General features: G+C 39.2%; 1 protein-coding gene across 2 annotated transcripts in view; it reads right to left on the reverse strand.

Moving 5' to 3' along the window:
* EFR3A (EFR3 homolog A) overlaps positions 1-13,110 on the reverse strand; it is a 79,519-nt gene that overhangs the window by 44,105 nt on the left and 22,304 nt on the right. The window contains exons 2-4 of one of the 2 annotated variants that reach the window (XM_019723947.2): positions 6,617-6,693; positions 4,679-4,806; positions 3,298-3,448 (exon numbers count right to left, since the gene is read on the reverse strand). In XM_019723947.2, coding sequence (XP_019579506.2) covers positions 3,298-3,448; positions 4,679-4,806; positions 6,617-6,693 — 356 coding nt within the window. Of the gene's footprint in view, positions 1-3,297; positions 3,449-4,678; positions 4,807-6,550; positions 6,694-13,110 lie in introns of both variants that reach the window. The other variant, XM_019723956.2, reaches the window with a different exon arrangement.

The following is a 13,110-nucleotide window of genomic DNA, read 5'->3' on the forward strand; positions in this document are numbered from 1 at the left end:
CTGAAATTCAGAGGTTAAATCATTTGCCCAAAGTGACACAGTCAGTAAATGGTGAAATTGGCATTACAGTCCAGGGGATAGAGTCTAATTTTCAAGATTCTCTGAGTACAAACTGTATAGTTTCAGAAAATATTAAATATATATTAAAAAGAAATAAAAATATTAAAGCATTAACTTTTAAATATTGGTATTACAGATGTCTTTAACCTGTTTATTCTTTCACATGTTCTAACGTTTTCCAAATTTGCTACAATAAACGTGTATTTTAAAAGCAGAAAAAAATTAATCAGAAATAAAAATTTGGCCATTAAAATGTTAAAGGTTCTGGAAAAATTTCCAGGAGGAGAAACTTAATTCTCTTTTCATCTGTTGAGAGTGACAAATATGAGTATAGATGAAAATGATCATTTCCAGAAGCATCTCATATTGTCCACGAGCATAAAGAACAGGATAAAAAAATGGGGGAAATGAGACACAGCAGAGTGCAGGGATTATGGACAGACTGCTAGATGGACCTAGATTTGGATCTTGAATTTACTAGCAAAATGTGTGGCCTGTGAAATGGGATACTTAACTCACAGGGTTGTAAACAGATTCAAACGAGAACCCAATAAAAGGTGGCACAAGGCCTCATACATGGTATGCACTCAATAAAAAATACGTCCTACTTCTTTGTCACTGAAAAATTTAAGTGGAGAATTAGATATGTTTCAAAAGGTACAACAAAGGGAAGCAGCAATGTAATCCTTAGATGTAAGCTTCTCCCACTGGTCACTGTTAAAATGTTGGGCCTGGTAAGTTCTTTGTTGTGGGGGCCGTATTACATGTGGATGTTTAGCAGCAGCCTTGATACCGCTAACACTCCCATCCTGCACTGTGAAAAATCAAAACACCCTCCCGACATTGCCAAACGCTCAGGAAGTGGGGGGACAAGTGCCCCCCAATGAGAATCATTGCTTCAGTGTAGTGAATGGTTTCAAGCACTGGCCCATGTGGACAACTGGTAAAAAATATTTAAAGGAAAAGGTTAAGAAAAGCAATGAGGCTTAAAAAAAGTGAGATGGATCAACTGAACTCAGGAGGAACAAAAAAGGAAAATAATGTATGCTTTCCTAGATCTTAATCCACAATAATGATGGCGTATTTATATGCAAAAATGCAAGCTTTGGAGTAGGGAAGACCTAGCACTGAATCCCCTAGATACAGCATTACTTCACTGTGTCTTGGGACACGTTAGCTTCAAGTCTTCATCTATAAAATGGGAATAATATTTCTGAGCTTGAAGGGTGTTGTGAGAATATAACGACATAATAAATGTGAAGCATCTAGTAAATACTGTATCACAGTTGACCCTTGAAAAACGCAGGGGTTAGGGGTACTGACCCCCACGTAATAGAAAATTTGTGTATAATTTTTGGCTCCCTAAAAACTTAACTACTAATAGCCCACTGTTGACCAAAAGCCTTACAGATAAAATATATAGTCAATTAACACATATTTGGTATGTTATATGTATTATACACTGTATTCTTACAATAATGTAAGGTAGAGAAAACAAATGTTATTAAGAAAATCATACAGAAGAGAAAATACTATACATATTTATTGAAAAAAAAAAATCCATGTATAACTGGGCCCGTGTACTTCAAACATTTGTTGTTCAAGGGTCAACTATATTTCCTTAAAAAAATCTGAACCAGTGTTGCATATAATATTAATATTTATTACCATTATGTATTATTATTTATAACAATGATTATATATTACCACTTATTGATAAATTAATTACCTAGCAATTTTCTCTCCTGAATCAGGGTACAAACAGATACACTGTATTATGCTCTATACTTTTCTGTATTTCAAATAATAGTTCACAATAAAAACGGGGTACTAAGGAAAAGTACCTAGCACAATTGCTAAAACGAAAGAGAAACTGAATAAATCACGCACTGTCACACTGGGTCAGCATCAGCACAGAGGCAAATGTCAATAAATTAAAATAAAATGTACAAAAATCATTAATAAATACAAATGTATTAATCAGTACCAGTCATGTTTGACAATATTTTTTCAATGTTTAATTTTCAATGTATCAATTTTCAATGTTTGACAACTCAGCACCACTAAAAACTAAAATTAGATTTCCCAGGAATACTAGATAAACAATGTTGGTCAAGATTACACAGAATTTCATTTACTACAATTCACTCAAATCAAAGTAGGTAATTGAAGAATTTGGTCTTTTGCCCAAATGACTCATTAAAGAAATCCTAATGGCATTGCTGGCTGCAAGTAGAGAAACTTCTGGGAGTGTGCACTAAAACTTCCACCCCAACCAGGAAACCATTTTCCCTCAAGTTTTATCACTAATTATAAAGGAAATAGGAGAAGCCTCAGTAGCTACACTGCCTGAAACTGAGCCCATCACACCACTAACTGCATTTGCAAATATGCAACAGTTTCCCCCTTGAAATCATAGAGGATTTTACATACTCTTGCTTTGTTCTTAAACATGCTACTACTACCAATAATGACTACCAGTGTCACGTACTATTTTAACAGCTTCATACATATTAACTCATATTACACAACACGCCTATAAGGTTGGTACTACTGTATTCTCATTTCACAGATGTAAAGCTGAGCAAGGAGAGGTTAACTAACTTGCCCACAGTAGACAGCCAGAAAGTGGTACAGGCATCATTCAAACCAGGGCAGTGGGATCCTGCAATTCATGTTCGGTCACCACCTATACTTTCTCCCCTATACTATAAAAGAACTGCCCACAAACAACAGCAGGCGATATGTGACTCTGTCAGTTGCTGATAAAAATCTGGATGGGAACCTATGGATTGGCTGAATGCCTGAAAGCTTCCTCAGAGGCGAAGCTGTACAATAAAACTAAAGACAAGAGAAAAAAGGTTGCCCCTGTATTTTATTTTCCTTTGCAGATTTGCCTTCCCCAACCCCACATATGTTTAACGAACTATGGTTCAGGATAGGAGAGAATGTGTGTGGCCCGCACAAATAGTTCAGAAGTAGTGTGAGAAGGCATGGGGAAATAACCCCGACTTTGATGGCCAATGACTTTCTGTTGCTCCTTGTGGTTGGTTAATAGCACAGACTTCACAAGGATGCAAAAGCTAGAGACAAAGTGTTCTAACCACCTGTGTCTATACTGGTTGTCCAAATGCCCTCACCAGAGCATTTGCCTTTACAAGGTCACGATATTCTCAGAATGCCTCTTCTGTACATGCTAATGAAACTCAAAGTTAGTTAAGAGAATTGTTTACTCACAGAATTTGTTCCAAGAACTTGAAGCTTTGGTTCGCCTGATTCCAGCAGCTTTGCTACCATATGAAGGAAGCTTTCTACAAATGGCTTGATGCTTTGGGAATGGCAAGCCATAAGAAGCTGGTCCAGCGCCTCCATAGCAATTAAAACATACCTGAGTGTAAGAGGAAAATAATGTCAAAGCATTTCTAGCTCTCTTAACTCTAAGTGCTTTTTACTGGATTAAAGTAAGTTTATTAAAATGAACAAAACACAGGAAGGCAAATTTAGTGGTTTCTCAGTAGACTCTTAATTCTCACAAGCAGTGATGATCTACATTATAAAATAATTCTCAACTGAAGTACACAAAAACTGTACTGGACTACTCCACTTTCTCCTTCTCACCAAAAGCTCTTTCAGAGCTTCCTTAACATGAGCTTTGTGTGTGTTTTTCTTTGTAAACATGGACATTTTCTGTTTTCCAAACTTTTAACATTTCTTTGTACCTGACCCCAAATAGTTATAAGCAACATGCCTAAATTTCCAACATAATCTATTTGTAAACATCAATATATAAACATTATCAGCAACAACAGACTATTATCCTAAGAAAGGGTCTCGTAAATGTTACCTTACAACTCATCAGATTTTAAAGCTCATACAAAAAATTGAAAATAAGACTTTAGTTAACTTTGCTTCAACAATGAACTAAAAAACTATGTGTATCAAGACTCACTAAAATGTTCTAAGTGCTTAACAACAGAGACGTGGAGAAAGCCAATATTTCACTTGTAGAATGGAGTACTCTAAGAAAGTAGGATCATAAAATGACAATATGGCAATTTGTAATCCAAATTTTCCAAATCATTACCTTTGAAGCACAGAGAATGGATTGAGACAGTAGACTTTTATTCACAGGTAGTTGTGCAGCTAGCACCATCCCCAACCAGCATGCTTACACCTTCCGAACCTTAATATCTAAGCCTAACAATAGTTCTATTCTATTACTCCGACAGGTAAAATTGAAGTCGTGTTACAAATCAATTGGTTAACAGAATCTTCCTCTTTGTTTTCAATTTAGAGACTGGTTTTTAAATTACAGCACCGCACTAATAGACTAAGGGAGTCCATTTTCACTATTTCCATTAGAGAAGTTTCAAAAACGAAGGGACGCTTAAGCTAAAGGCAACTGCATTAACTAACATGAGCCTATTCTTAAAATCTGACCACAAGGAAAGTGAAAGCTGCAGCATCTATCTAGTATTACACATTTCCTTGTATAATATTACAATGCTTCACCCTCACATATCACTTTTGCCTGACTAGATGGCAAACTAACTTACAGGATGACTGAGCCTGAAGAAGTTTCCAATGATACAATATGACCAGCAATTAGTTTCCTTACCCAGAACGATGTCTGACAACATCCCTGCTCAACCTTTCTGCCAGGTAAGAACCAATTCGATCTAGTTTCTCTGGAGCAGATACTGCATAAAACGTCAATTTCTCCATATCAGCTTTGACAAGGCCATCCTAAAACACAATAACAACAAGATAAACAGGTTATCTATATTTTCATGCTTTTTTTTTTTTTTTGTATTTCTGAGTGTTGCTTGCTTCCCATTTCCCCTTTTTGGCTTGGTGATTAATCCATTTTTATGCTGAATCTTTCTGGATGTAGCTCCCTTAGTACTAATATTCACCACTGTGGACAGACAGAATTTTTTAAAAGTTGAAAATGACCCATTTAGGCAAAATATTTAAATATACCTTCATAAGCAATGAATTATTCTAACACCCTCCTACATAGAGAAAAGATTCCCAACAAAAGCTTTCACCGCTCCCTCACTGCCTACAAGGCAAAGCGGGTAAAGTAGACACCTGGTCTGTCGTTCATATTCCTCCTTCACATGGCCCCTACCTCATCTTCAGTGACCAGACGCTGCAGACTACCGAGGGTAACAATGTGAATATTCAGTCTATTAACTAATCCTTCTGAAACTGTGGTCAACACGATTACCACCCATCACACCCATCACACGCTACAATTTCAAGGGTCTGATCTCAAATGTACCTCTTGCTTTGCCATGCCTTTTCTCTTGCCTGGCCCCTCATTTGCAACAAACAGACTAATCTTTACTTCTGCAGGTGGTGTACATCCTTCAAAGCTCAGCAAATCTCATTTTCCTCTGAGAATGTTTCCCAGACACTGCCAACCTACAGTGATACCCCCCGTGATTTAAAGGAAAAACTTTACCACCTGTTTTACGTAACGTTTCACTTACTGATGTAGGCACTGTGATTTAATATTTAATATACTTTTGCTTTATATCAGTCAATGGATGGGAAGCTCCTTAAGGGCAGGAAACATCTTAGGGTTGTTTTTTTTCCCTATGCCACAAATTATGCAGGATATCTGACAGCAAACAGTATTTAATTACTACTTATCCTCCTCTAAATAGCTGTTTAAATCAGATTTGAGTAAAAATGAGATATAGCTCATGTCATGAGACATATAAATTAATGTTAAGATAACCAAAAGGTTTCTATAGTTGGCTACATTTTAAAATAAAGAATATTCTGGGAATCAAACCCATGTAACAATTTTGGTTCATATCCATGTAACACTAGACTAAAGGAATCTTAGAAAATTTAAAGAGTGTCAAACAAAACCATTTAAACCCAGTTGCTTTGAAACCAGTAATCTTCTACAGTAAAGTAACTTTTATAAAAAAAAATAAATGAAAGAATGTTAGTAAAAACAGAACAAACTCTGCCTGGAATATTCTTACTTTACACCTCAATTCTCTTCTAAAAACTGTGTGGCCAGCCCTATTTATTCTTTGACTCGTAGCTGAGATTTCATTTCCTTCAAGCCTTTCTTCTTCCAAACCCGAATTAGACATCATCCCAACGCTAGCAGCATCCTGTCTTTCGTTTCTCTGTCACAGCATTCTTACACAATACCGTAATTGCCAATTTACTTGTCTATGAGCTTGGTGACAGCTCATGGCTGCGTTCACAGTTGTCTTCTTAGCATTACGTACAAATAAGCTGGCACTAGTCCATAAGTTTTGATGAGTATTACTTAAATTTAGGAACTATTTGGATAAAAGAATGTCACCTGTCCGTCATTCCAAGTTTATGCTTTATCTATGAAAAGGATATGAAAATTAGACAGGCAAACATGGACCATTTAGACGTAAAAGAGAAGTATAAAAATAGTGGTGGGCACAGTGAGAGTGGGGTAAAAGTAGAGAAATGAAATTAGGGAAACCTTCGGGAGGTCAGCGGGGGGGAGGATGGGTCAGCAAAGAGAAGGATCAGATGGAGATCAAATTACTTTTGGATCCTCAGGGAATATGTTGTCCACCAGACGTTTGTAGCGAGGACGCAAAGCAGAGCAGCAGCAACACACTCCTGTTCAAAAGAGAAGATCACAAAGGACAGAGGTTATTCATATTGTAAACTGACCTAGAAATTCAAGTTTCTAAACTTCAATGGGTTATTTAAAGTACAGGGTAAAAACTCAAACTGCCAAACAGAAAAAGTCACGCAAATTCAATTACTGATTAAGAAACGAAAAAGTTAAATTTCTTCTCCCCTCCCCAAAGACACCAGGTCAAAATGAATACACTAACGAATTATTCCGAAGTTCCAAACCAAATTGTTTGGGGGCATGTGTGTACACACACACACACACACACACACACACACCCCTACCGAATTCATCCTATGAGGCAAACACATAATTGGCACCCCCCTTTACCCCCTTTCTCATCTCATCTCATACTACTCTCTGTATGCCCCATCCCTGCTGCACCCCCATGGCCCATTCCCCCAGCCTGACCCAATCCACTCAGCTCCAGCCACAATGGTCTTAGAATGACAGCTCACTCCTAGCATAGCTGGTAAAAACAGATAATACACGTATTTACATAATGAAGTGGAACCAAGCTCAAAGGAAAGTTCAGAAATTTCAAAAGCTGCTGAAGGGCTGCTCTGTATATTTTCCGTTGCTGGTGTTTTGGAAAAAGCAATGGATTTGGATCCGGAAGACCTGGGCTCATTCCAGCTCTTTCACTTGAGTGGCTCCAGGAGCCCGAGGTACGGCACATGAGCCATCTGAAAAGCTTTGTTAAGTGGGGGGATCGTTTTCTTGTCCTGCAAAGTCCCACCTGCACAGGAGTGCTGGTCTGGAGCCATTATAAAGCTGTTCTCATGATTTACGAAACCGGGGTTTGCATGTCTCTGTGTAAGTGTGATTTGCACGTATTTAGAAACAAAACTATGGGATAAGAGAACACTTGAGCAGGAAGTTAAGAGGACTCCGATCTAAGCAGACATCTGCTACTATCTTATCGAGGAACGTTATGCAGGAGCCAAGCGCTCCGGGTCTCACTTTGCGCAGGAAGTTATGCTTCCTTCACGCATGCAGTCATACACCACAGGGGAAGGGAGTGCCAGCACAGGCCTAAACAGCAAAGACTGAGTCCGGACTTGCAGTACAGTGGAGCCATTCATGATAAAAAAAACAAGGCAGTTAAGATTCGTACAGCATCTTCAGTGATCACAAAACATACATGCATGTATACATACAGAAACTTACATAAATGATGCATCAATTATTGAACCATTTCTTGCAAACGAGTGAGGTACTATTATCTTTACCACTTTACAAGAGTGGAATCTGCAATAGAACTGACCACATAACTTACTTACACAACAGCAATGACTGGGTGAGACTCCAAGGTCTCGCTGTGCAACGCCACAGGTGTCAGTGGTCAAATCGATCAACACCCAACTGCTGCATTTGCACCCACTGTGTGGTATCATGCTAGCTACCACAGATGCAAGAAAGCATAAAAGACACAGGATGTTTACCCTTGCGAAGTTTACAAACTGGTATAAAAAACAGTGGATAATTCAGCAGTATATACTTAGGCACTATATGCTGATAACATAAAATGCTACCCGTTGTTTAGGGTGTTTTCTACTTTAATAGAAGCAAAAAACTCCAAAGAGTCGATCAGAGGATTTTTTTTTTTTTTTTTCAGATTAACACCAACATACCTGAATTCTTTTCAGAGTCTAAAAGTGAAACACAGGTCTGATTATGAGAAAGAAAAACAAGAGTAACAGCCAAATAAGCAAAAGTCCTATTTCTGTTTCTCCTATACCTTATATAACTATACTTCAGATAAATATGAACCCAGTGAAATAAATTAAAATCAAATATGTACTGAGTGATTAACTTATACAGGGCCCTGAGCTAGGTACTGCAACGATGAAAGAAGCTTGTAATCTGCTGAGAAGATGAAGATGAACAGTTTGCCAACACTACAAGGCCAAATAGTACATTCAAATTGCTGTGGTGGCAAAGAGACTGGCGACGGCACTTGAAACAAGTCTGAGTTTCAAGTTTCCCATGAGAATGGGAAATTGTGCTATTTTCAATATAAAGAAAGGATTCTTAATTAAGCTATTAAGTTTCATTTACATTGACACTTTCTGATGTTATACTCCTATATGGCTTTTAGTTTAAAGAGGCTTCAAAAACACGTGAACTTGGAATACACCTGATATCCAGCTCCTACTTTCAGAAAGTGTAGGTCTGCTCGTGGGGACAGCTGAGTAAAAAGGCCAAATGCCGAGCAGACAGCATGGTGTAAGGGGTAGGGACTCGGGCGTCAGACAGACCTGGGGTCAACCCACGCTTCCTCTCTGTCCAGCTGGGTGGGCAGGTTACGCTCTCTCACTTCACCTGTCTCCTCATCGATTGAATGGGTGTAATCATGTCTTTTTCATATTAATTGGGACAATTAAATAAAATTGTACATAGAGTTCTTATTAAGGGTGTAACATACCGTAAACATTCCATAAAAGGTAGCTCTGATTAGCAAAGCAAGAGAAAGAAGTGCCGTAACGGACAACCAAGGTGCTTGAGGGCTCTTGAGATAATATTCCCAACAATGTGAACACCTTTGCTGTAAACTAATCTTCTAAATATCACAACCGATTTTACAGATGGTTCAGCGGAAGCTTTCAGTACCAGTATCAGCAGCAGTGGGCACAGCTGCCACGGTCTGAACACGAGCGCTATACTAGACACTTCCCAGCAGTGCTCGCTCACTCCTACGGCAGCTCGCGGAGGTGGTATTATCCTCTCTGAGAAATGAGGAAACAGAGGCTCAGAGAGGCTCATTTGTCCCATCCCAGGCCGGTAAGGAGAAGGCTCAGATGCCAAGCAGATCTGATGACCCCAAAGGGTAGCTGCCACACCAAATTCAAGTACCGGACAATTTCTAAATGACTAAACATGTTGGAGGCCCACACACCGTGACCAAGGCACAGGACTGCAGGAAGGAGTCTCACAGATGCGGAGTGCTCTCTCACACAGGAAAATAAATGATCCCCGCGCGGTTCTCCAGAAGCCCCCAAAGGAAACCACTCACTACAAACAAAAAGCTACCAACCACAGAGAGGACACATGAAATCAAGCTTGGAAAGTTCAATTTACTCAGGTTTCTATAAAATGAGAACACTGAAGATACTATAAGGTTAAAATGACTGTGACAACAGTAACGACAAAAGAAATAGCTACCGACTATGTTAAATAAGAGAACGTTGTACTTAGGGACAGCAGGAGAACAAGCGACATGGAATCAGTGGACCTACTGAGGCACAGCAGCGTGGCTGACTCCCTCGTGGCAGTCAGTGCGTAGGGCTCCTGGGGTTCGGCGGCGGGTACCTGCACGTACTCTTTCATGGTGTCAGGAACTCTTCTCCAGGGGATCGTCCTGCGTCTACATCCTGTTGCCTAGTGTGCAGGAAGTGCCGAGTTCGCTGCGCTTGTAATCATTAGCACAGGGCACTAATGTACTGTAACTTACCCAAGGCGCTGCTGACATCAAATATAAAGCTACCAAGAGCTTGATAAGAACTTGATAATATCCATATCGAATTCTGCTGGCAAGGTCAAATCGCTTACACAAGACCCTATAAAGTATTCGAGTATTGCTAATTTAGTAAGAGTAGATTTTCATAAAGTCTACATAAGGAAATAAACCTCCTTACACTTTTTTCCTTAAAGCATTCCTTGGATTCCACCTCATCCTAGCTCCTGATTCCTTCCAACACACTCCTCACTTTTCCGTCTCCTCCCAACCTTTTCCTTTCCAAGGGAAGAAACGCTAAGCATATCACCAAAAGCCTCAAGCAACTGGCAAGTCTGAGCAACATGATTTCTTCCTTTAAATTGAATTCTAGCACATAAAGCAACCCACTGTCCTCCTCCACAGCACGTGGGATTCAGAACCCTGCGTATGATACACTTTGGAGGAGAAACGCCCCGTCTCAAGTGGGATCACTCAACTATGGGAAAACGGAACTGGGGCAGAGTTGGAAAGATAAATTATACTGAAAAAAAAAAAAAAAGGGCTGGGCTCATGGGGCAGCATGTTCAATAAGGCTTTCTGAGCCTTAGTCAGTAAACAGGAAAATCCTTCCCCCTACCTCTCAGGGTTCGGTAGGAGTGCTAAATTAATATAAAAATCACCCGGAATCTTAAAAACACGAATGTACTTGAGGAAGTTTTACATCCTTCTCATTAACCATTTCTTTAAAGACTCCCCGAGACAACTGCTTCTCCTTAGCGCCCCCGACATCATTCTCCTGTGGATTCACCAACGTCCCCTCGTCCTCACCTCCCACAGGGGTCAGCTGCATGGACTCCAGCATCCTCCTTCTTTCGTGGCCAGGTTTAGAATTAATTTCCAACCCGTCCTGACCCACTCATAGAAGGACTTGAATAGCGGCACAGGAAACCTCACGCTGAGCTGAGGGTAGCATGGCGCAGGCGCTTGGGCACACAGGGGTCCTGGGAGAATTCCGCTTAATTCTAAGTATTCCTAGTTTGGGATGACATTTGCTTTGCGATGCAGCTCTGTAAGTTTGGGCGTCTGGATAAGTAATAAAGACTCCTTTAAAATAGGCCACTTGGAGTTCCAACTAACTATATTACCCAATGATAATTTGAACCTAACTGGAAATGTTAATGTCCCCATTATTAAACTATTAATGTGTATTATTAAACACCACCATGGCACTGGGTGCTTGGGATAAAACTATCCTCTAAAAGAAACAACAAAAAAATCACTAACACAGTCATCACAGAAGTTGAAGAATGCTTAGATCCTATACGGGAACCAACTATCATGACCTGCAAAGGCAGAAAATAATGGCATCTATACCTTCTATGATGCAATTACAGTATCTCAATTAATTCTTAATTGTAATGGATTAAGAACTCGCTGGCATATTTAGGGATCACCAAATTTCATTCTTTAAAATGGGAATGGCTGTGCTTACTGGGTTTTGGTCCTTTATGCCCTCACTGTTTGTTTCTATCATAGCACCTGTAAGAATTTATTGTACTTACTTATGCACACATCTGTTGTTACCATGAGAAAATACGTTACTCCAACATAAAGCCCATTGTTGTATATGTCTGCCATATAGCAGACGTTTACAAAAACGTTCCTGCACTAAATGAATGCAGACCCAAAGTTCACTGGTGGATAAAATGAGCTTCATATCTGCTCTAGTATGTCCTATAAGAATCCAAATAATGATAAAGAAAGTACACTGTCCATTAAATAAATGCCAGAACCATATGAACCCTCCGACACATAGATGACAATGTCAACTGAATCACTTTAAACAATTAATGGTTTATTTTTAGGCCCAGCGGAGGCCATCAGTAATCAAGGTGAAAAGAGACAGACTGCTTTCCTATTAGAAGATTTAAAAAATTCATCACTTCAAGAACTCTGGCTCTGTGGTATCCAAAACGCTTTAAGAGTTCGCATCACATATATTCCCTTCAAGGTTAAAACTAAAAGTCAAGTTAGTCATATAGTTAGTGTCAGAACAACATACAATTAAAAAGATTTAATAACATCACAGTCCCATTTACACATCCCCCTCCCAAGTAGCAAATACTGAATATATAAATGTATGCATGCCATCTACATATACATGTGTCATATACAAAGCCTGTAACATGGGTGTTATTCCTGTACTTTGAGCCATGTGTACAGGGGACTGTGCTAAGAACTACAGGGGATTAAAAAGAAACAATCTGAAAAGACAAAGGTTTAAAAACTGAATTTTAAAATAACATTTGGACAACATCTGAAGACAAGGGACATCCAATGTCAAATGGACCACATGGCCAAAGGAGCCACAGCAGTTCAGAGAGAGAGAGAGAGAGGGCACTTCAAGCTCAAGTGAAGAGAGGGTTTAGGAAGGACAGGGAACTTGAGCTGTGGGCCACCCTGAAGAATGAATAGACTGAAATACTAGGTCGGTGCAAAAGTAATTGTGGTTTAAAAGGTTAAAAATAATTGAAAAAACCACCATTACTTTTTCACCAACCTAATACAAAGATAAATTGAGGGTACTGAAGGACGATTACAGTCAGATGGAACAACACAAGCATCACTCGGGAGGACGGCACGTGGAAAAACCAAAATGCATTTTCTAATAACCCAGAGCTCAGCAAGAAAGGAATGATACGTGGCACAAAGGAAGCATCAAGAGGGTCAAGTGACTAATTAGACGGGGGGTCAAAGGAACAGGAACGAAATAAACTTATCTTCAGGAAAGTGTTTCTTTTAAAAGGATTTTAATCCATTAGAGGGGTATTTTATTACACGATTCTTTCCACATGTTATTCTATACCTTCTCTCCTCTCATTATCAAGTTCACTACTTGTTCTTTATTCCCAGGCACATAAACAGCATGGAAAAGAGAAGGACAACAAAGGCAATAAGT

Source organism: Rhinolophus sinicus, linkage group LG12 (assembly GCF_036562045.2).
Source record: "Rhinolophus sinicus isolate RSC01 linkage group LG12, ASM3656204v1, whole genome shotgun sequence".
Taxonomy (NCBI): Eukaryota; Metazoa; Chordata; class Mammalia; order Chiroptera; family Rhinolophidae; genus Rhinolophus; species Rhinolophus sinicus.